Source organism: Schistocerca americana, chromosome 1 (assembly GCF_021461395.2).
Source record: "Schistocerca americana isolate TAMUIC-IGC-003095 chromosome 1, iqSchAmer2.1, whole genome shotgun sequence".
Lineage (NCBI taxonomy): Eukaryota > Metazoa > Arthropoda > Insecta > Orthoptera > Acrididae > Schistocerca > Schistocerca americana.
In genome coordinates, this window is record NC_060119.1 from 443,480,374 (window position 1) to 443,504,708 (window position 24,335).

Here is a 24,335-nt window from a genome sequence, read left to right on the forward strand (position 1 = left end):
AACCGCTCGGTCACCCCGCCCGACTTTCCGATAAAAAAAAGGGGATGAACGTCCAACTTTCAATGTTATCTGGATGGCCAGCTAGGGCCACGACCAGACTGACCTCTGTTAACAACTCTGTCAGGCGGCGTAAATGTGCTCCAAGGTAACGGTGTGGATCACGTGGCCGGCGTACATGTGGTGCGCGCATCACGGGGTGTGGTTATATGCATACAGTCTCGTCCAATCTTATCCGCTCGGCCGGGTCACTTTTGTTTGCCTCACCCATCAACTGTCTTTTTGCCGTCACAGTGCTAGATTTGCATCTGGTGGTGGAAACTGGAATTACCTTTATCGAGCTAAATCTGTACCGCATTAACGTATTAGAATATCTACCAAGTTTCCCTGTCATACCATGATTACAGCCCACACTAGACCTCTGTGAGTAGCTGCACATTAATTATAATCACCCTGTACTTTGCGCGCTATATGATGGTCCTCTCGTCGTGATCCTGTCAGGCCGCAAGGGGAGCGGTTGCCACTGTTTCTGTACAAGCTGAATACGAAGCAAAGATGTTATTCGCCGCACTACGATATAAAAAGGACAGAGTTCTGCTGCCGTGTTGACCATTGGTGTAAGAGAATATCCTTACGTGGAAAGAGCACCATCTTCAACATACCAAACTGTTGACTGTGGCGAGCAGGGGAACAGCAGGTGGCAAGGGATCTGCTGGATGATGGGTCGGCAGGAAGCGCGCTTATAAGACCCGTGCCGATGACTCACAAAGGTGCCGTCAACGAGAAGCGCAGTTTCCAAGGCTGCGTGCGATCACCTGCTGTCTCCGTTGTAGGAAAGTTGCAAAGCAAGGAGGAAATAATCGCGCGAGAGGGAAGCTTATGCTACAAGTGAATTGTAGTTGAACAACAGAACGATTAAACTGTCTGTCTGGTGCTTGACTTGTACGGCAACGAGTATTGCAACCCGCCACATCAATGTGAAAAAAAAATTCTTCATTCAAAGAGCGATACCCTTGCCTTGTACTAAGAGTCACCTTCAATGTTTGAATAAATCATCTTGAGCCACTAGCATCTGTGTTTTGCCATTGCCCTCTCTGCGGTTATCACCCTTTGCCTTCGTTTACCATTTTCCGTTTAGCGAACATCATACCACCAACTCTTCATCACTTCTCGTCGTCCGATTGTTCAACAATTTGTGTACTGCAGCTTCTGATAACAGTCATACCATCAGCCGTTTATACACGTCTCACTCCTATTCAACTTCGACAACAATCTATGCCTTTGCTGCCTCTTCCTCAATCCTACCTGCGCTTCCCAGCTTTCCACATAGCCAGGCAAAAGCATAGTTCCTACAGTTTGTATCCTGTACTGTTGAACTGTAATTACCAACATCTACAGAACTTCACGGATCAAAAACAGCATCAGTATCATCCACAAGACCCACAGCCACAACAGCTTCATCTGAAGCACCAATCTTATCTCGTATATAAACTATGTCACTAACCTAAATAAGCCTCAGATTATACTCGATAAAAGGATGAGATTTTCACTCTGCAGCGGAGTGTGCGCTGATATGAAACTTCCTGGCAGATTCAAACTGTGTGCCGGACCGAGACTCGAACTGCTGTGAGGATGGGGCGTGAGTCGTGCTTGGGTATCTCAGATGGTAGAGCACTTCCCCGCGACAGGCAAAGGTCCCGAGTTCGAGTCTCGGTCTGGCACACAGTTTTAATCTACCATGAAGTTTCATACTCGATACAGATTCTGCTGTCAACAGACGAACACTTTCTGATTTTAACTTACTGCTGCTTTATAAATTTCCTGCCGGTTTGCCCATATATTCCTGGTCCCGCCTGGAAACACCTGTTATTCAGCCTCAGCTTCCGTTGATCGCAGGCCCTAACTGCTGTGGTCAAAAGGTTGGCATAGATTTATAATGAAGAAGGTTAAACGATATCTTAACACAAAACCTGAATTCCATATACCAAAAAGCCCTCTGCAACTGCAACAGCTTGGTTTCTGTTGCCCGCAGCGCCTTATTTATTACGAACCTTTTGCCCAAGGTAGTAAACATCTCACCTCTTATTATTTCTATGCTGATCACTTCCTAAAACAATGTCTGAAAATAAAATCGCTGCCGCGCGTGGTAGCCTCTCGGTCTCTAAGGGGACCTTGCGCCGGTTCGCGCGGCTCCCGCCGTCGGAGGTTCGAGTCCTCCCTCGAGCCTGGACGTGTGTTTTGTCCTTAGCATAAGTTATTTTAAGTTAGCTTACGTAGTGTGTAAGCCTAGGGACCGATGACCTCAACAATTTGGTCCCATAGGATCTTACCAACACCACCAACACCAAAATCACAGCAAGTAATTTTTGCTACCTATCGCACCACAGCTACTCCTTAAAAGTAAGGCAAAGCTTCACTGATTCACATTCACATCCCCACTCCAACAGCAGAAGGAATTATCCATTTCGTTACCATTATCTTTCAAAATATTCTCAATTTCGTAAAAAAAATTTCATGGCCTCCTACTTCATATGCCTACCTCAATGCTACTGCCAAATAATTTCAATATCACTCTCATTTCCTATTTTGCAATGTATACACCATTGTTTAACGCCAAAACAACTTTCCTTTGTGCAGCATATCTCATTCTACCGCACCCAACCTTGCTGTAACAGTAATATTCCAGGCCCATTACTAAAAACTTACGATGCTGCTTCCTCAAATACATACTCTTAACATCAGCTCTCAGTTCACACACCCATTTACCCTCTGATTCTACTCCATTCACTTATTTGTCACATAGCCTTCAGTCGATGTACAACTATGACTTTCATATCAGGAGAATAAATTACTATCATAATATCACCACCGCTCCTATCTTTATCACATCAAGCCAATATGTTTTAAAACTGACCATCACTAATTTGATCACAGTTCTAAACGTAATTAGAACTCATTTTTGAAAAGTTTGTGTGTTTGTGGAATTGAAAAAAATATGGAAAAGAACGCAAGGAGCCGAAAGTGAAAGTAGTATTCGTTTGCGCTATGATAAGTCAGTACACATAGCTATATCATTAATTCAGTACACACAGCTATGATTTCAGCTCGTCAATCTTGCCACGGTGTAGGAATTTATTATAACCAATAGTCCATTTTTACACACTCTGATTAGTTTATATATGAGATACTATGGAGGAGTTGTTTTTATTAGACAGTTGGTAACCAATACTCCAAGATGGCTGCCAAGTCTGTTACAATACTCCCTATATACTGAGACTAGAATGTCGAAACTCATAATTTTTTAAAGATGGCGAACCTATTTATTTAACTTGAAAATTACAAGTTCATGCAGTCGGCAGGAGAAGTAAGAAATCAGTTCTCTATTGGCAGAACCGATCGATTAGAGTCGTTTAAGTGCCTTTTGTTGTGCATCAATTGTTTGTTTCAATATTCTACCATGTTGCCTATACCCCCTACATAGCTCATTACAAAAGGACATGTTTGTTATTATCCAATCAAAGCATAACATGGTTAATATCGATGATACTTAAGCTGCACTCACTCTTCACGCTGCAACGGGTTGTATCTAAAATTGTTAACTACATAGGTAGCAAGGCGAGTTTCGAATAACATCGTATCAGCTCAGAAATACACTCACACACATTCTGGAAATCCTTCAGTGGAATAACCAATTGCATTGTACATTTAAAAACCGTTAATCACATATGTGTGGCCTGAACTATTTCTTGATTGTTCATATTTTGCGACCTAGTACCTCAACAAAGTTTATAAATACTGGCGTTATACTGTTGTACACAAGGAGCACAGTTCAGTCTGGTAATGTTACTAATGTTTTTCAGTGATATATTTCAAATATATCGATAATAACCCACTGGTAGTGACAGCGCTGCCCATTTATTAATGGACAGAGTCAGGTGGCATTGCAACAAACCTTACAGCATTAACAGAAGCGACACGCAGCGGTACGGCAATGTCTCTCTACAGGTGCGGGTCCCGGCGTACGCTGCCATTCCTGGTGACGATGAGACCTCAGTTCAAAGTACTAAAGCCGGCGTGCTAGTTACATTTTCAGATACATGGTGGGATGACAGTACGTTCGCATCCTGTCGAACTGTATGCTTTCTGACATTAGAAGTAAAAATATCACAATCGGAATACGACCAAATCACTTCAGTTAACGGTAGTTATTGAGCCTGGAGTGATCCAAATACGTTTCTGCATATCTTAGTCAAAATCTGACGCCTGATGTTTGCACGTAGACTACGAGCGCAAGGTGCAAATTTAATTACCTAGGAGCTAATTGTTTTGGATAAAAGTGCACTTATTTGGGGACGTAATTTATTATAAGATCAACAGATTAAGTCCAAGTAGAGTGAGTAGATGCCACGCCTCCATTTGTGTCAACATTTTTTCCAGGAACAGATTTCTGTAAATGAGGCGAATGGTGAAATTCACGAGGATGCTACACCTGGAGAAAAATATGGAAATTCCAAAAATTGCATTTAAAATATCTCAAATTTTCACTGTTAAAGCACATTTGTGGCTAGGAGCATTATCTTAATGAAAGAAAGCTTTCTGCCATCCAAATGGTACTGAACACTTTGCATGGGGGATTAATTATATAATGAAAATATAATTTCAGTAGCTGTGAGTCCGGTTACGAAGTAGTAGTTAGTACGCAATCTGACTGCATAAAATAACAATAAAGAATGAACGGAAATTTCCGTTAACACAATTGATTAATTAAGTCCCCAGCAACTATAAAAGCTACGAAACAACAAAGCACAAGTATAACTGTTCAGTGTGTGGTAGTGTGACTCAACGTACATGTATCTGGCACAGTTCTTCCTCAATACGACAAGAAATTTTAAACACCATTTACAATGAACTAATTACAAAAAACCAGAAATACTATAATTGCACATAGAAACCAGAATTACAAATCTAATACATGAACACGAGCCAGATGTTTTGTGGACTGAACCTGTGACCAAGAGGCATTATTATTAAGGAGATTTGAAATAAAAAAAAATGTTTGTTATCTCAATATATATTGACGAAAAATACACTATGATCATTGCAACATCTTACATATATACATTACACCAACCGAACGGCATATACTCTCTCGCCCAGCAGAAGAACAACTTCACACGACATGCTCTCAACTAGTACTGCTCTCGACATCCTCTCAACAAGCACTGCTCACGACAACGTCTGAACTACAACTGCCCTCGACATTCTCTGAACAACTATTGCGCCAGTGGAGGCGGCGGAATAATACTCTTTGGCGCAATCTCTGGCGCTGTACTCAGTGTAGCCACCTTTCAACTTGCGTAGAATTCCCTAGTTTCCTCTTTCGAAGGGAATGTTTGAGAAAATCCCTTTTCCGCGGAGGAGACAATTGGCCGTAATCTTTTTATCTTTTTCTTGGACGAGGCGACTGCTTTGCTTTGGCTGCCATTATTTCCTGGCATGAAATGGCGTACCCACGTCTTATCCACAATAAAGCTTAAAATCGGATCAATTATTATCAGATGGTCCAAATATCTGTGCAAAATTAATTTTCGCTATTGATTTTAGTTTCCATTCAACAGATTGGGCACTCTTCTTGCACGAAGCTTTCTCATGTTATTCCTGTAAAGTGAATCATACTGTTCCTTTCGATATGACTGAGCAGACTTAGCATTGCAGTGCATCCGCTGCCATAGTGTGTGCTTCCTCGATTTTTCCAATCGTGCTTGCATTTATACACTTCGTTCAGTTGGGTAATCTTCAAGTGCCCTCGTATCTATGTGAAATGAAGGAGCGTACTTGCAAAAATTCATCGTCATTCGTGAATTTGCAAGGCCATAACCTCCCACAACACGACTCAGGATTCATTTGAACGGAACTTAGTCTGGCTGCAGAAAGCTTATTAATTAACCAGTAGGCGCTCCAGTTGCTAAAACGTTTGTTTGTTTTAGTCCACAACCGGTTTTAGTTTTATACTGAAGCCATTATGTACTGGATCTGCATATTGTACTGGGGTGAGGCAACGTTTATTTTATTCATTTGCCGTTGCTTCATCTCAACACAGTATTCAGATGTACTACGAAATGGCTTCAATATAATAGCGGGATCCGGTCGTGGACTAAAATAACGACCATTTTAGAAGCTGGAGCGGCTACTCATTAATTCAGTACACATTTGCGGAGCAACCAATAATAGAGAGCTGTTTAAAAAATCCAATTCCGCTGACCGAGTTAACACTTGACATATATTATTGAATAACATGTACGAAGGAAAGAAGAACAAAATTTCACCTGACACTTGATATATTTTAGTGCGTAACATGTATCGGCAAAAGAAGAGCAAAATTTCACTAGCATCAACCACAACTGTTCCAGATGAGGACACTTCCGCCTTGCTCTCCTAGTCTCCTTTATTAGCATTACGCGGCCCGCTGAACTTGACGCCTCCATCCGACGTGCGGATCACAATCGACACACGTCTCTTTCCTTCAAGATACGCTGCTGGAGGCTCAGAATTTATCCTAGGACATACGTGCGAAGACCAGTGACCAGGAGTTTTATACTACTCTTTTTCGTTGCCCTGCTGAACAATAACCGACAAAAATAATTACCATGCGTAAAAATCTTAGTGTGCTTTGGTGGCCTTGATTACACAGGCAATTAGAAGGCGTTTTACTATACGTAAAGGCTGTATCTTAAAATTTTGAGACTGAAATTTTCTCCAGGTAATCTTCCATAATAACATTGTAAACAGAAAAGCCAGGTGTGAATAGGACTTCAGTGAGTCTAGATAGTTCGTCTAAAGGTTTCGGTGAACGAGTTTGCGAGTATCAAAATATGTGACGTAAATGACAGTATCTTTTGACTGCGTTGACCTATAAGCTTAAATTTTTTTGCAGCGCCAAGGAACCGTAAAACGTAATCTTTGACAGATTTCAACTTGGTGCATCTACAAATTCCTGAGAAACAGGGATCTTAACAGACGACAGGCCGAGAGACGGTTCCGTTTTTACCGACTGAAGTAGAGAACCCCAAAAAAAGTTGAAAACTGCTAGTCCCAGGTGGAGGGTAGAAACAGTTGCGTACCCAGTGGAATGGGCATAAGGGTACACAATTTCTACTGTCCAGTATACATCACATCTTCATACATACTCCTCAAGACACTGTACAGTGGATATTCGAGAGTACTTCGAACCAATGTTGTCGATTTCTGTCCCATTCCATCGATGGACTTAGCTAGGGAATAACATTTGCCCTCTGCCTTCGCCTAATCTCATGATACCTCCGCGACATATCTACATCTACATCTACATCGACACACCGCAAGCCAGGGTACCATGTATCACTACTAGTCATTCCCTCTCCTGTTACACTCGCAAATACAGCGAGAGAAAAACGACTGTCCATGTGCCTCCGTATGGGTCCTAATTTCTCGTATCTTATCTTCGCGGCCTTTATGAGCAATGAATTTTGGCGGCAGTTCAATCGATCGGCAATCAGCTTCAAATGCCGGTACTCTAAAATTTTTCAGTAGTGTTCCATGAAAACAACGTCGCCTTTTCCGATTTGAGTTCCCGAAGCATCTCCGTAACATTTACGTGTTGTTCGAACCTACCGGCAACAAATCTATCACCCCGCCTCTGAATTGCTTCCGTGCCTTTATTCAATCCGACCTGGTGCGGATCCCAAGCACTCGAGCAGTACTCCAGAATAGGTCGCACCCGCGTCCTTGTATCCTTCACATGTGAACCACACTTTCCTAAGATTGTCCCAAAAAACCGAAGTCGACCGTTCGCTCTCCCTACCACAGTTCTCACATGTTCCTTCCATTTCATGTCGCTTCGCAACATTACGTCCAGATATTTAAACGACTTCACTGTGTTACTAATAATGTATACGAACATTACAGGTTTGCTCTTCTTGCCCATCCGCATTAACTTTCGTTTTCCACTTTAGAGCTAGCTACCATTCACCATACCAACTAGAAATTCGTTAACAGCCTGCAATGGGCCACCGTGTCAAACCCTTTCCGGAATTCTAGAAACTTGGAATCAGCCTGTTGCCTTTCATCCATAGTTCGTAGTATACCATGTGAGGAAAGAGTAAGCTGAGTTTCGCAAGAGCGATGCTGTCTAGAACTATGCTGATTCGTGGACATAAGCTTCTCAGTGTCAAGTGTGTCCATGGAGGACAACAAAACGGGGCGTTGAATGTCGTCGTACCTCTGTGCTGTGTGCTGTAAGGGTGCCGCGAATAACAAGAAAAGGCGTCCTGCTACGAAAAGAAATGGCACTCTACACCATCAGCCCTCCTTGTCGGCTGATATGGCGGGCGACAGTCAGGCTGGTTTCCCATCGCTGTCCAGTGCGTCTCCAGCCACGTCTTCCCTGGTCACCAGAGCTCAGTTCGAAGCGGAACTCATCGTTAAAGACAATTCTGCTGCAGTCAAGGAGCTTCCAGACCGAAGACGTGTCTGGAGAAGCGGCGAACTGGGATCAGATATCGACCTGACTGTCACCCATCGCGCGGTCTGACAATGATTGTCTGGGATGTCATCCTCGGCACCCTTACAGCACAGCGGCATATTGACGATATTCTAAGCCCCGTTATAGGCATTATAGCTAGGGCTCTCCAACCAGGATGGGATTTTGACGATCTGACGCACCAGTTGGGTAGAATCTGGCACGACATCCGTCAGGAGGACATCGAACAACTCTTTCAGTGCGACGCTGAATAATAGACTGCCTAAGGGCCACAGGTGGACCAACGCATTACTGACAGCTCAATTTGTGAAGCTCTTCTTCTGCATAAATCATCCATTTTTTTCGAAATTTTAATCACTTGTTTGTCTCTGCATGTACGTGACATCGTAACGATTTGCGTCCCATTCGGATAATTCCTTCGTGGTGCGTCTTTTTCTTTTTCTTAGAGTGTATTTTACGAATGCGCCAACGACCTTGCCGCAGTGGTAAAAAAAAATAGCTCTGAGCACTATGCGACTTAACTTCTGAGGTCATAAGTCGCCTAGAACTTAGAACTAATTAAACCTGACTAACCTAAGGACATCACACACATCCATGCCCGAGGCAGGATTCGAATCTGCGACCGTAGCGGTCCCTCGGCTCCAGACTGTAGCGCCTAGAACCGCACGGTCACTCCGGCCGGCCGTAGTGGTAACACTGAAGTTAAGAGCTGTCGGGCTGGGCTGGCACTTGGGTGGGTGACCATCAGGTCTGCCGAGTGCAGTTGGCAAGTGGGGTGCACTCACCCCTTGTGAGGCAAACTGAGGAGCTACTTGATTGAGAAGTAGCGGCTCCGGTCTCGGAAACTGATATACTTCCGGGAGAGCGGTATGCTGACCACATGCCCCTCCATATCCGCATCCAGTGACGCCTATGGTCTGAGGATGACACGGCGGCCGGTCGATACCGTTGGGCCTTCATGGTTTCTTCCCTGATACTGATTTTACGTGTTCTCCCCGTTTCAGACCGTTCATTAGTAGTATCCGTAAAAACTTACACTGTGTGACGTGCTCAGCGTGTTCAGCACTAATCTCGTAATCGGATGCTATTGTGTTCTTTCTCTATGTTATATGCATAATGTGCGACTTGGCCACGTTTAAAGAGAGGGGTCACTCAATTCACCCAGTGGGGAATATTGCCCAAACATTTCTGCATTTTCTTACGATAGACCACCAGCGATCACTGCACATAACTTCGTCGTCAGCGAACAATCGTACAATATTGTTGATCCTGTGTGTAAATCGTTTATGTACATGGAGATCGTTAGACGACGTATTGGCCAGCCGTTCGTGGCCGAGCGGTACTAGGCGCTTCAGTCCGAAACCACGCGGCTGCTACGGTCGCAGGTTCGAATCCTGCCTCGGGCATCGATGTATGTGATGTCCTTAGGTTAGCTAGGTTTAAGTAGTTGTAAGTTCTGGGACTGATGTCCTCAGATGTTAAGTCCCTTAGTGCTTAGAGCCATTTGTACCATTTGGATGACGTATTACTCTTCCTTAGGGCCCTCTCAATGTTAATTTTGTTCCCCACCAGAGGTGTAGATATGCATGGATGTTGAAATACACCTCGACAGCCCAGGATCTTTTTTTTTCATGAAAGTAGCAATGGATTTATACCGTTCACAGGCCATAGTCCACTTGTATATCTCCTATGACTCAACCTGGTAGGCAGTGTTAGTTTCCATACTCGTTGTGAGAAATGTATTCAAATGTAATCAGGCATTGTGAAGAACATTTTCTACTTTATTCATGGGGAATCCTCGGATATTTCTTTGAGCAAAGCCACGATTGATTTTCTTCCCTTATCCTCTTGCAATTAGAACTTGTGCTCTCATTTCATTGCGAAGGATAAAAGACCATTCCAGAATTAGACATAATGGAGGAAGTGAAATGTGCAGTAGCTGAAATGAAAAATGGAAACGTAACAGGTACAGATACGACACCAGGAGAAATATTCGAATATTTGTACCGAGAAGAAATTAGAGAAATATTCAGGTTATGCAACAAAATATTACAGTGACGAATAACCAGAGGTTTTTTTTATAATGGTACTGACTGTAACACGAAATTAACTGAGAACCGAGAAATACAGTGAGCCCAGTACCATTAGCACAATTTCGCATGCAGCCGAGGTTATGTTAAGGATTGTGAATGAAAGACTAAAGAAGATAATGGATGAGAATCTCGCTGCGGAGCAGTTCGGTTTCATAAGGAATACAGCCACGAGAGGTAAGAGTCTTGTGCATTTTGGGAAAGGAATTTATTGAGAAGACAATGTACGTTATATAGACCTGGAAAACGCATTTGACTACGTGATTGAAAAAGCAAGTAACTTAGGATGAACTTGTTATATCTAAATGAAAACATGGCAGTGAGAGTGAGAGGAAAAGTTGCTAACAGGACTGAATCTGTACTTAGAGAACGACTAAGCACGGCCCACTATATGACAAGGGAGAAAATAATTTGAAGATGAAGATTATGGTGTCGAGATTTGCAGACGGCGTCGTCCTTCTGTCAACGGACGGAAAAGAGCTGCAGAAATTGTGGAGATCATTGAAGCTGAAGGATAGAACTATTGATTGAAACATTAATACAAAGGAAACAAAAGTAATGGCGTAAGTGGGGAATAAAAGGGTAAAGATAATGGTGAATGCAGAAACATTAGAACATGTACAAAGCTTTCAACATCTAGGAAGCAGAGTACAAAGCAACTCGAAGTGTAGCACCCAAATTAAAACCAGGACAAAGAACGGAGTGTTCTGCAGCTATGTGGGCAAAGATTTCTGGTGAGTTTTGAAAAGCGTCCTCATATATGGTGCTGAAACGTGATAGAAGACGAGGAAATATGGAGCAAGGCCGCCAGCCTTTGAGAAATAGACGTGGTGACAATGGAAAAAAATAAAGTGGTTGGACAAACTGAAAAATGAAGTATCATGTGGAATTAAAGCGTAGCGAGTTAGTCAATGGAATTGGACATACACTGATACCGTGTTCCTCGACTACGGGATGGCTTTCCTGATTGTTGTTTAGTAAACAAAAAATGGTTCAAATGGCTCTGAGCACTATGGGACTCAACTTCTCAGGTCATGAGTCCTCTAGAACTTAGAACTAGTTAAACCTAACTAACCTAAGGGCATCGCACACATCCATGCCCGAGGCAGGATTCGAACCTGCGACCGTAGCGGTCTCGCGGTTCCAGACTGCAGCGCCTAGAACCGCACGGTCACTTGGGCCGGCGCTTAGTAAACACACTACGAGCTTACTGACGAGTACTGTAGCAGATTTGTGATTGGAGTCATGACTTTTCAGGAGATGGAACTTAATATGTGATTCTAAACGGGACGAAACCGGCAAATATAAAGGTAATTTCTCTGGAACCCTAAAGAGGAGTTATAGGGTCATCAATGTTTATTTAAATGATGTAGTACCTAACGTCGGAAGCTCTATAAGGATATTTGCAGACGATGCCGTTGTCTACGGGAAGGTTTCAATGCGAAAATTAGTGCAATGTAGGAAGACCTGCAGAGGATCGAGGATTGATACAGGGACTGCCAGTTGACACTGTACGTAAATAAACGTAACATACTGCGTGTAAATAGGCGAACAGGCCATAATTGCTCGACTACACTATTGGTGAAAATACACAGAAAAGAGTAACAGCCGTAAAATGCCCAGGAGTATCCAGAGCGACCTAGAATGGAATGACCACCAAAAGCAAATCGTAGGAAAAGCAGATGCCACAAAGAGCATCACTGGAAGAATCTTAAAGAAATCTAACTCATCCACGAAGAAGTGGCTTACAAAACACTTGTTCGACCGATTACTCAGTATTGTTCATTAGCCTGGGAGTTTCACCGAAGATAAACGGAACAGATAGAAATCCAATCAAGAGTGGCACATTTTGTCGGTGGTAAGTTGTAGTCGGTGCGAGAACTTTATACAGATGCTCTGCTAACTTCGTTGTGAAACTCTACAAGAGACGTTGTGCATCACGGAGAAGGTTGCTGTTTAAAGTCCGACAGCGGACTTCCGAAAACATGTTTCTTCCTCCCACGTACCGGTAAGTTTCACGAAATGACGACGACGAAAAATCAGTGCTCGTACGGAACTTTACCGACAGTCGTTCAACCCACACACAGTTCGCTAATGGAGCAGAGATGGGGTGAAAATGGCAATGGCACCAGAGGCACCTTGTGCCACCATACTGTTAGGTCACTTGCGGTGTATAGGTGTAGATGTAGACATGAAGAAAGAAAGATAGCCTTTAAAATCATTCTTAGGAGGATATGTAGAGGAGGAGACGAGGAAGGAAGAAATTTCATATCTTGGAATGGAGACGCAAAGGACCTAACACAGCAGAAAACATGATGTTGATGGTGGTGATGATAAGGTGATGTTGATTATGGAGCGATGACACCAAGTTACAGAAAAAAGGCACTTATCCCCAGCGGCACACAAAACAGATGAGAATACTTTTGCAGAAGCAACGAGTAAACCATGCCAAATTCAAAATGATCGAAAATCTGCAAGATAGGGGATGTTTTACCGGATCTCGAAACTTAGCACGTTCCACAACGGAACTCTATCTCGATATCTGGCAGAAAGTCCAAAACGATTCTGGCCATATGTAAAGTACACCAGCGGCAAAACGAAATCAATACTTTCACTGCGCGATACCAGTGGTAATATTACCTACGACAGTGACAGTAAAACATAGATACTGAACACAGTTTTCCGAAATTCCTTCGACAAAGAAGACGAAGAAAATATTGCAGAATTCGAATCAGGAACTGCTGCCAAGAAGAGTGACTTACAAGTAGATAAGCTTGGTGTAGCGAAGCAGCTTAAATAATAAAAGCAGTTTTCCGGTTCAGATTTTATACTAATTAGGTTCTTTCAGAGTATGCTGACACAATAGCTCCAAATTTAGCAATTACATACAACGGCCCGCTCGATGAAATCTCCATATCTAAAGAGGGCCACGTTCCGCAGGTGACGCCCAAAAATGTTCAAATGAATGCGAAATCTTATGGGACTTAACTGCTAAGGTCACCAGTCACTAAGCTTACACACTACTTAACCTAAATTATCCTAAGGACAAACACACACAGCCATGCCCGAGGGAGGACTCGAACCTCCGCCGGGACGGTGACGCCGATACTCAAGAAAGGGAACACGAGTAATACAATGAATTACAGACCCATATCACTGACGTCGGTTTGCAGCACAATTTTGGAGTACATATTGTGTTCGAAAGATATGAATTACCTCGAAGAAACTGATCTATTGACTCACAGTCAAAATACCGTTCTTGGGAAAAACAACTAACACCTTATTCGCACACAGTAATGAGTGATGTCTACAAGGAAATTCAAATGATTCCATATTTATAGATTTCCAGAAGGCTTTTCATACCGTACTTCAAATGAGACTTCTAATCAAATTACGTACCTGTGGAGTACCGTCTCAGTTGTGCGACTGAATTCATGATTTCCTGTGAGAAAGGCGAAATTTCGTAGTAATCGACGGAATGTAAGTGAGTAAAATAGAAGTGATTTCTGGCGTTTCCCATGATAATGTTATAAGCCTTCTGCTGTTCCTAATTTATACATACGATTTAGGGGGGAGGGGGGAATCTGAGCCTCCATCTTATATTGTTTGCAGATAATGCTGTGATTTACAGAAATGGTGCGAAAAGTGGATAGTGGCTCTAAACAAGGAAAAGTGTGAAGTCATTCACATGATAAATAAAAGGAATCCGTTAAATTTCGGTACACGATAAATCAAACAAGATCGCACTCTACTGGAGTGCTACAGCGAGGTATCCTTGCCAGATAGAATTGACATAGGATATCGAAAAAGTGCAAAGAAGGGCAGCTAGTTTTGTATTATCGGGAGTTAGGGGAGTGAGTGTCACGTGAGTGGTAGGCGAGTCGAGATGGAAATCATTAAAACAAAAGCGTTTCCCGTTACGGCGAGATCATTTCATGAAATTTCAATCAACATCTTTGTCTCCGAATGAGAAAATATTTTATTGACGCCAAACTACAAAGAGAGAAATGGTCATCGTAATAAAATAGTAGAAATCAGGGGTCCGGTGGAAAGATTTAAGTGTTAATTTTTCCCACGCACATTTCGAGTTAGAGAAATAGTATGAAGGTATAAACCGCCATTTGACTGTATATTACTGTATTTTACTATTGTACTGTCTAAATTTCGGCTTTTACGCCATTGTCGAGTATAATGCTAGAATTTACTTTTTAGGTCATTCCCAAAGCTGGTAAAAAAACACTTGTTTACCTGCTTAGGGATGACTTTATCAGATATGACGTGTTAATGGTCTAAGATACTTGAGAACGGCCTAAAAACCGAAATCGAGATAGTACAAAAGAAAAATACAGTAATATACAGTCAAATGGAGGTTTATTATTTCAATAAATACTGGGTGACTCTTTAGTCTGAATGTGGTTCGATGCACCTGCTGCCAAGTGTTTGTGTGAATTTGCAGAGTAGTCATGTAGAACACAGCGCGCTACCTCGCGCCCCCTGCAGCGCGCCGCGGGAACTAGGCGGCTGCCTGCGGTGACGGCTGTCAGGCGCGGACTTGACGGCCGCGCCGAGTCAGGGAATTAGCGGCGCTGGCGCTCCTTGCCGGCCCCGGCTCGGCTCCGGCGCGGTCCAGCCGCCGGCCCCGGCGCCGCGACACGGCTTGTGCATTTGCGGCGGCCGCCCGCTTCCGTCGCGCTGTCGCGTGTCGCCGCCCTCGCCGCTCATTCGCCGGCTACACACCGCTACATCTCAACCGGCGTCCTCAGGCTTTCACACCACCGACCGAGTGCTGCCACGCGTGGCACGCATGTGACTGTACTACGCGTGCCTCTCACACTCACGTATAGCGTGCTCCACTAACGGCGCACGTTATCTCGTGATTAGCTTAATGCCTGCTCCTGTACTCATCTAAACTGTATGGTCTGCGCAGATTTTTTGTTTTTGCTTTTCGAAGTATGATATTCACAAATTGCGACTCCGTCTAAACCCTTACACTAATTAAGGGCACAGAAGCATGGGCTTTTTCAAATCTACTTCTGACCATAACGCGATTCAGGTACTTGAAGCTCTTTTTAATCATGCCGTTGGAGTTCTTGTTGTGATATTTCCATAAGACGTTTATCCCATAACACATATTTCTTTATATCTAATTGAGAAGTGAAATATCAATTTTCAGAGGTATAGATTTAGTTTTAACAAATTTTAAATATAATGCAATAGTGTCTTAAAAATTCTCATCCCCTATTCAACCCCTAAGGGGGTGAATTCCTAAAAAATATGAAACATGCATTCTTTTAATTTCCAACCGAAAACCCAAATACAAATTTTCATTGATATTGCTTTAAAAACGGTTTCACAACGAAATATTTTCATAGAACATTCCACCCCATCAGAGACTGAATTTCCAGAAATAGTAAAGTGCACTAATTGCCTATGATGTCATATCTTTTCAGCTATTTGTCTTAAATTGACTTAATTTTGCTGGTACATTCAGTGGTGTGTTTGTGAATACTGACTACCAAATGTGTTCCGAATCGAACTAGTAGTAAAGGGGTGTCACATTAAAGCGGTACACCCGATGCTGAAGACTTGGTGCATGAACAATGAAAGTATAGTGAGCAATAAACATTTTTTTACCCTTTTTTCCTTTATTCGGTTTCGATTCCCCTCCAGAGGGGGAGGGGGGGGGTGGGCGGTCGGGCAGCAGAACAATATGCCGCTCTGCAGCCTACAGAAAAGTTAAAAAACAGAATTAGGAGATAACAGAACAATAAAAGCAGGCAAAAAAATGGTGATTGTTAAAAACTCAAACATGGCGAAAAAGATGCGAAGAAAATATAAAAACAAATGGTCAGTGATGCTGAGTAAAACACATAGTAAATAGACAGGCACAATCAAAAAACACGGCGACAGTTTGGTTTCTGTTCGCACGAGATAAAAGAAACACAACTAGCGACAGTATGGTGGCTGTTTGCAGCACTGACAGGGGACACATAATACTGAAAATTCACCTAAAACAGCACTATAGAGGCGACACAGCAGCAGACCAGGGGGAGGGGGGGACCCGGACCAATGAGGGGGGAAATGGGGGAGCTGATGGAGGGAGAGGATATAGAATAAAGGGGGGCAGTGTGGACACGAGAAGGAGTGGGAAAACCAGTGAAGGGACTCGGGATAGAGAAGTGAGTCAGAGACAGGGTAGGTGGGGAAAAAACAGGATGTAAGGGGGGGAGAGGAAGCCTGGGAAAAGGACAGAAGGAGGGAGTGGGAGGTGAGGATCAGAGTTGATAGAAGGGATAAATGGAAGGAGAGACAGCATCATCCGGGAGGGGGAGTCAATGGAAGTCACCTTGGGAAAGGAGATGAAAGGTGCAGCGGTGGAGCATAAGGGGGACACAGCAGTGTAGGTGGGGGTTGGAGAGGAGAGGAGCAACCAGGGGATGAGGGGGATCAAGTCGGCAGGAGGTGTAGAGGAAAAGGAGCAGATGGGGGAATGGAATCAGGTCATAGAGGATCTGCGTGGGGGATGGGAGGCGTATACAGAAGGCGAGGCAGAGTGCATGGCACTTGGGGATCTGAAGGGACTTATAGAATTTGGGAGGGGGAGGGGCGGATATCCAGGCAGGACTGGCATAACAGAGGATGGGGCAGACTATGGATTTGTAGGTGTGGAGGATGGTAGAGGGGTTCAACCCCAAAGTCTGACCAGAGAGCAGTTTAAGGAGGTGGAGGCAGGTGTGGGATTTGGATTGGATAGAGCAGAGATGAGGGTTCCAGGTGAGGTGACGGTCAGTGGTAAGTCCAAGGTAGGTGAGAGGGGGGTAGGCGGACCGGACAGGTGGAGATGGTAAGGGAAAAATCAAGGAGCTGGAAGGAGAGAGTGGTATGACCTATGATGATTGCGTGGGTCTTGGAAGGATTGATTTTCAGGAGCCGCTGATTACACCATGCGGTAAAAAGTTCAAGGTGATTCTGGAGAAGGCATTGGGACCATTGAAAGGTAGGAGCGGGGGCAAGGAAGGTGATGTCATCGGCATACTGCAGGAGGTGTACTGGAGGGGGAGGAGGGTTGGGGCATATCTGCCATGTACAGGAGGTAGAGGAGAGGGGAGAGGACAGAGCCCTGGGGCACACCTGCAGAGGGGTAGAAGGTGCAGGAATCGGCGTTATTGATGGTAACATAGCAGGGGCAGCGGGAGAGGAAGGAAGCAATCAGACGGACATAGTTGATAGGAAGGGTGTAGGTCTGGAGTTTAAACAGGAGACTGGGGTGCCAGACATGGTCGTAGGCCTTTTCAACGTCGAGGGAGACAAAAATGGCGGAGCTACGAGAGTTAAGCTGGAGGGAGAGGAGATGAGCGAGGCGTAGGAGATGGTCATCGGCAGAGAAGGAAGGTCGAAAGCCACATTGGGTGTTGGGGAGGAGGTGGTGTCGGTGGAGGTGGTGATGGATGCGCCAGGTAAGGATGGATTGCAAAAGCTTCCTAAACACCACATTGGAATTTTTTTTTCCTTTATTCAGTTTCGATTCCCTCAAAAGGGGGTGGGCTGGCAGCACCTTAGTACGCTGCTCTTCAGCCTACAGAATTTTTAAACCAGATGAAGAAGTTAATAAACAACAAAAGCAGGCGATCAAAACGGTGACTTAAATTGTAAAATGGCGGAAAATTGTGGAAGGTAAAACACAAAATAAAGGGCGATGCTAATAAAATACACAGAAAGCAGCATATTGGAAACTCCGATTTGAAGGTATGTATCATTCGCCCCGCAATACTGGAACGAGTAGATACCATATTTCTCTATAAACAATTAAACAACATTTGTTTGTAAAATATAAATAAAGAAATAGGAATTCTTATTTGTTGGAAATGAATTTTTTGTCTTAAATACTACCCCACAAGCTCTGAAAACATAAATAAAAGCAAGTCCATTTTCGCATCCTAATTGCTCCAGTCACCAGCAGATGGCTGCACTAAAAAAATCCACATTTGTCTATTAGTAATTAAGAACTAACGTTTGTACATAAAATACAAATAACGAATTAGGAATTTCATGTTTGTTGAACGTGGGATTTACCTTCAATACCAGCTCACAAACACAGAAAACGCGAAATAATACCACTGCACTGAAAACTCGCAGCCTTATTCGACCTTTGTACCACGTCATTACATGGCTCCATTGTTAAAATCGTCCTTAGGTCGTTGGTTATACCTTAGTAAGCAGTTGTCACTGTTACTAACAGACGGCTCTACAGTAAAAAATGCAAAAGTCGTAAGTAAATTATTTTTCACGGTTCAGATATCGCAATATTCTAAAATGTTTGCAAAATAAATCGGCAGTGCAAGAAGTGCAGTGTTTACATAGTTAGTCGAGGGCAGATTCGATTTTTAGACCACGATTGCGTACTACTGCCAGTATATTGGGACATAGTTAGAAAGCGTGAAAGAGTTGTAAATCAATCACTTTTCCACATGTAAGGTGTTGAAATAATTCTGAAAATGTGCAAAACACGTTAGTAGCGCGAAAACGTGCGATGTTTGCATTACTAGTTGAGGTTAATACATGGAAACGCTGTTTAATGCCCCAATACTGCAAAGAAAACATCTGCAATGTAAAAGAAATCATGAGTTAATTTCCACATATACACATATTCGCCAAATTAATGCACGAATTTGGTGTTACCCCCATGCAGGTAAATAGATTGACTGAATATGAATAATTAGGCCTAGTCTTGAAGTGAGTCACAAAACAATATTTTCACATTTATATTATTCTGAAGCACCATTTTAGGACGGAGGATGATGTTCAGTAGAAAAAGTATGAACGACGCTATTGACTGAAAATACCTGCTATTATTACGAATGGCATAGACCTATAGGAAGCTAAGTAAGTAGAACAGCAGCAGTTTCGCATAAGAACTATGGCGTAAGGCTCTCTAAAATCTTTACACATGATATTTCCCCTACTATTTTGTATGTATCCACAATATTCTACAATGCGTCACAAAATGCAAAGTCTGCGTTGCAGCGATTTTTAAACACACAGCATCTGTACTCAATCCGAGCGGCTCCATGTCGGGAAACTATAGCTCGCGAAAGTAAACCTGTAATCAAGTACATAGTCCACACACATGCACAACACAACTGTCGTTTTTCAGAAGGAAGGTATGAGGTTCTTTACGCCGAAGTATCACTGAAACTGGACTGTATGTAAACAAGCGAGAGAAACGGCAGAAGGTGCAGTGAGAGATGTGACATTTCCAAAGGCAGCGTCACACTCTGTATCTCAGGCAACATGCATTAAAGTGATGTTGTTCTCTATAACGTACTGGCATGCAAATATGTTTTAAATTTTAGATCACAACTGGAAATGACAGAGATTCTGCCAACCCTAGATGCGGCTACAGGCGAAATATGTGCTTCATATTAAATACCCAACCATACCGTTGATGTTTGGACTTCCAATAAGCAAAGCTCAAACAAAAGGCTACAAATATTACAAGGTATGGTGCCCTAAAACTATGGTGTGGCAGCATGACGCTACCGATTTGCAGATACGAAATAATGTGAATTGCCAATAACTGTCGAAGTGACGTAATGACACACCGTAACAGGGTATTTGAAAAGATACAAGTCATCAGGTACATTTCCAAAGGCAGCGTCACACTCTGTATCTCAGGCAACATGCATTAAAGTGATGTTGTTCTCTATAACGTCTTACAAACTCAGAAAAAAACTGGTTACCATATATTGCGAGATGTCTCGCGCTTTGAAAAGCACAATTTAAATGTTGTCGCATCTAAAGTGTCTGTTTAACTAATTGAAACACATGTGTATATTAAACGAAGTTGCTACGAAAATTCGATTTTGTACGCCTTGCAGACACAGAGAGTCGTCATAAATACGTCTGGCTCAAGACACTGTATGACTTCCCTCCACTGCTATAAATGTTAAACAAATGCACAACACTTATTAAACTGATGCTATTCTCTATAATGTGTAGATATGTAGATGTAGATGTGGAAGTCGTCGTGTTCTAAAATTTATTGGATCAGAACTGGAAACAGTTTTAGAGATACTATCAACCCATAACACTACCTTAGCTGATATAAATGATTTATATTCAGCCCTTAACCACAATGTTCATGTTCGGACTTCTGATAAGCAAAACTGAAGCATAATTGCTCTAAATATTGCGAAATGTGTTACATCAACATTGCAGTGTGACAGCATTACACTGCCGGGATGCAAAGACGAAAATATCGACGTCGTAATACACCGAAAATAATGTGATCACAACAGCAGTAGCGGTGAGGCTTTACTAATGATTGCCAAAGGGACTTAATTATATTCCATAACAGAGTAGTTGACAAGAAAAATACACGTCATCGTGTAAATACCTGAACAGTCTTGGGCAGGGAACAAATAATCCATTTTTTAGTGGTCTCCACCCACGTAAAATCACGTTCAGTCACTTGTCTGGTCACTTTACAAAATCTTTACTATGGTTATCAATAACGTTGCGCTCCTGGACTTGTGATTTGACATGCATAACATATTACATGAATTTTACTCTACATTTGGAGGTCACCCGCGTTAAATAGTCAACCCAAACTGTTTTATCGTAAAGTATAACCATAGGTATCAGCCCCAACCGAACATTACGCTCCACCTAGGAAAATCTTTACAGAACTACCAAAGCACACTGGTTCCAGTAACTGTAAATTTATAATGTAGTTTCGTGAGGTGCGTGCGCTGTGTACAAATTAATGATGTCATAGCATATTCGGCAAAAATAATGGCACCGAATAATAACATACTGGGATATTTTAATGATAAATTCCGAGATTTTTGTGACAGAGTACCAAATAGCAACGGACAGACTGTACACCTGATGGTATTGTGGAGAACAGTGCTTACCCTGATTGAACGCTCGTGTAGCTCTTCTATCGGAGTCAGGGTAGCTTATTATAGCCATATGCAGATGGAATACAGTTGTTAGAACACAGTCTACCTGTATGCCAGTAGACGAACTACAGAGGGTGTTCCACCCGATGCTAGCAGAACTGACCGAGTTACAGCGGACAACTGGTGTAGGACACACAATACCAGTTTGGGTGCTTGAATACAATGAGTAGAACCTGCTGTAATTGAGTAATAGCAAATTGTTATCTGTTGACCAGTTCTTATGTGCTGTAAGTGATTTACTGCAGCGGAAAAGTGGAGTTGCAGCGGTGTTAGTAATCAACAAGCCGATACTGCTGACACAGCGCTCTCAAACCATGTCATTCTATATATAATACGTCATAAAGTACCTGTTTGTGATTGTATAAGTAGCACTTTAGCAGGTCTATTAAACTATGTTACAAAAATAGCATATACCAGTGGCTACATAAACACTGTTTGCTAACGCCAATTTCCGTGTGAGTTCTGCACCTCATGGTCTTAACGTTGCTGTATATGATTCAGACGCTCTGTATTGCACGTTTTGATATAAAGTTTTTGGATAGGGATATGAATTGCATGAAGCTGCATACATGAACTTCCTCACAAAAAAGAAACTTATTGTGCTTCACAATAGATACATATTAATTTGTAAACTGTGGAGCTAAAAATGTTGCAAATATAAAAATACACTATTTGTTGATTCTGTCTCGATTAGGTTGAATTAATACTCTAACAGTAGATGCTATAGGCTCCAACACCCTGTAGTAATGTGTCCACTTGGATGGAACATTTCATCCACCTCGTCCTGGAATCAAATTTTACACAACGACATGTTGTTATGATGACACTGCTTTGTTCAGAATACCTGCCTCATGTTAAGTATAAACACACCATTTGCTTTAATGTCACATTTTTTGTTTGACAAATAGTATCCTCAAATTCAGTACCCTTTACATGAATCAGAAACATACAATTGGAGAACCACAGTGCATGTGCTGTTCATGGATCATCGTTTTCATGCCAATGCTTGAAATCACCACCACAGTGAAAACATACTATTACATCACCGGTGTACAAGCACCCAAGTTCACTTAGCTCATCCGGTCCCTGTTAAGTAGCAAGAGGCTACTCACGAAATGATACTAATCTAGCCTCCTCCACGACGTGTTTAGGCAGCATTAGTCCACACACGCAATCAACTGAACCGTATTGAGGCACTGGTTTGGGAATGAAATTTGGACATATTTCCATTCTGCTCAGTTCCATCTCCTACGCCTATATATGTCTGACATGGATGGTTACATGACATTTATCTATCTGCAACTGCTACGAACTGGAATCACAGTGGCCACTACTACATCTTGTGCAGATGCAGTGGAATTGGAGACCTGAAGACGCAGCACAGAAATACCATGCAACCTGAGAGACAGATCAGGTCCGCAAGGCTCTTTTCCATATCGGCCAGGGTTAAGATCCTGAGAAACAATGACTTGGCACGAAGCCTGCTGGGACCCATTAGTGAAACTAAAGGAAAGGTGGGTCTCCCACTGGGCAGCAACAACTGTGCCACATCTACTGGAGACATGAACTGAAGTGAGTTCATTTTCCAGACCGTGTGTCCACATCCGTTTACATGTTAGAAGACTGGGATTTTACCGTATACAGGTAAGAGGGGCCCTGGATGACAGTAACAGTCGATCACTGGCGCTTTAACAATGTCTCCGAAATTATGTTTCCTATTCTTCAAGATAAGCACAGACGACATACGTTAAACAGTTTCCTGAAGCGTGTAAGTGAGGTGGAAAATCGGAAACAAATAAATCAATACAAAGTTCTATTTACAAAAAAGGATTATTTATTGATGGACTAAATGATGGTATTTTTTGGAAGCGAGCAGTCTAGTGCATACACTCACACCACAGTCGGCCACACGCATTTTCATGTGATAGCTCCCCTCCCTGTCCTTGACATGTTACAGGATGTCATGATCATGGAATGATCTTGGAAATGAGGTGCTGATGCTGCTGGCAGCAAAATATGAGGTGCGCGATAGTTTCAGCTGTAATATGACACCACAGATAACAAAGCACTGTGTCAGCACAGTCTCTGCCCGAATGCCGTCTGTCACACTACTTGCGTCGTGTTAATGCCTTAGTAAAATACACCAGTGTCCGAAACTTTAGGGCAAAAGTAACTTTCACATAATGCGTCACTGTCAAGTAACTTACCTTCATGAAACTTGGACCATACATAGAAAGAATTGCTGCAGCATAGTGCATAAGATAGCAAATTACACAGTGATGTTCTACTTTCCGTTCCTGGACTCCTTTCTCCTTCCTACATTCAATAATAGCAAAATCGTTCCAGGAATGTCCCTTGACTTAACCAACGTACTTTGCAGTTATACATGAAGCCTCCACACTCTTCGTTCGGTTCGATTGAAAACTGTTGCCACTGACAATGGAATAATGAGTGCAACTTCAAAAATTTTACTATTTGTACCACTAATTTCTTCACGTGCCCCAGGCTTGAAGTTTAGCGCAAAGTGTTTTTTTGATGTACAGAACAATAATCTCGTTTGTCGATCGTTGTAATTGTTTGCTCTTTCATTGTCAACTAAACCTTTAAATCCTTTTTGCATGTTATTGTAATGTCGGCTCATTGCAAATATGTAATACCTGTCACTTGTGCGAATTTAGAATTCTCGTGCCTCTCTTCTGTCATTCACATTCATTATAAGGGTTTAAGACGATAGATCGCTAGACTGCCTCTTTTTACACAAACAGC

The 24,335-nt window shown here is 42.6% G+C and overlaps 1 protein-coding gene across 1 annotated transcript in view; it reads right to left on the reverse strand.

Moving 5' to 3' along the window:
* Nucleotides 1–23,536: 23,536 nt before the first annotated feature.
* LOC124560170 (proline-rich protein 2-like) overlaps nucleotides 23,537–24,335 on the reverse strand; it is a 43,729-nt gene continuing 42,930 nt past the window's right edge. The window contains exon 4 of the mRNA XM_047130922.1: nucleotides 23,537–23,607. Coding sequence (XP_046986878.1) covers nucleotides 23,537–23,607 — 71 coding nt within the window. The remainder of the gene's footprint in view (nucleotides 23,608–24,335) is intronic.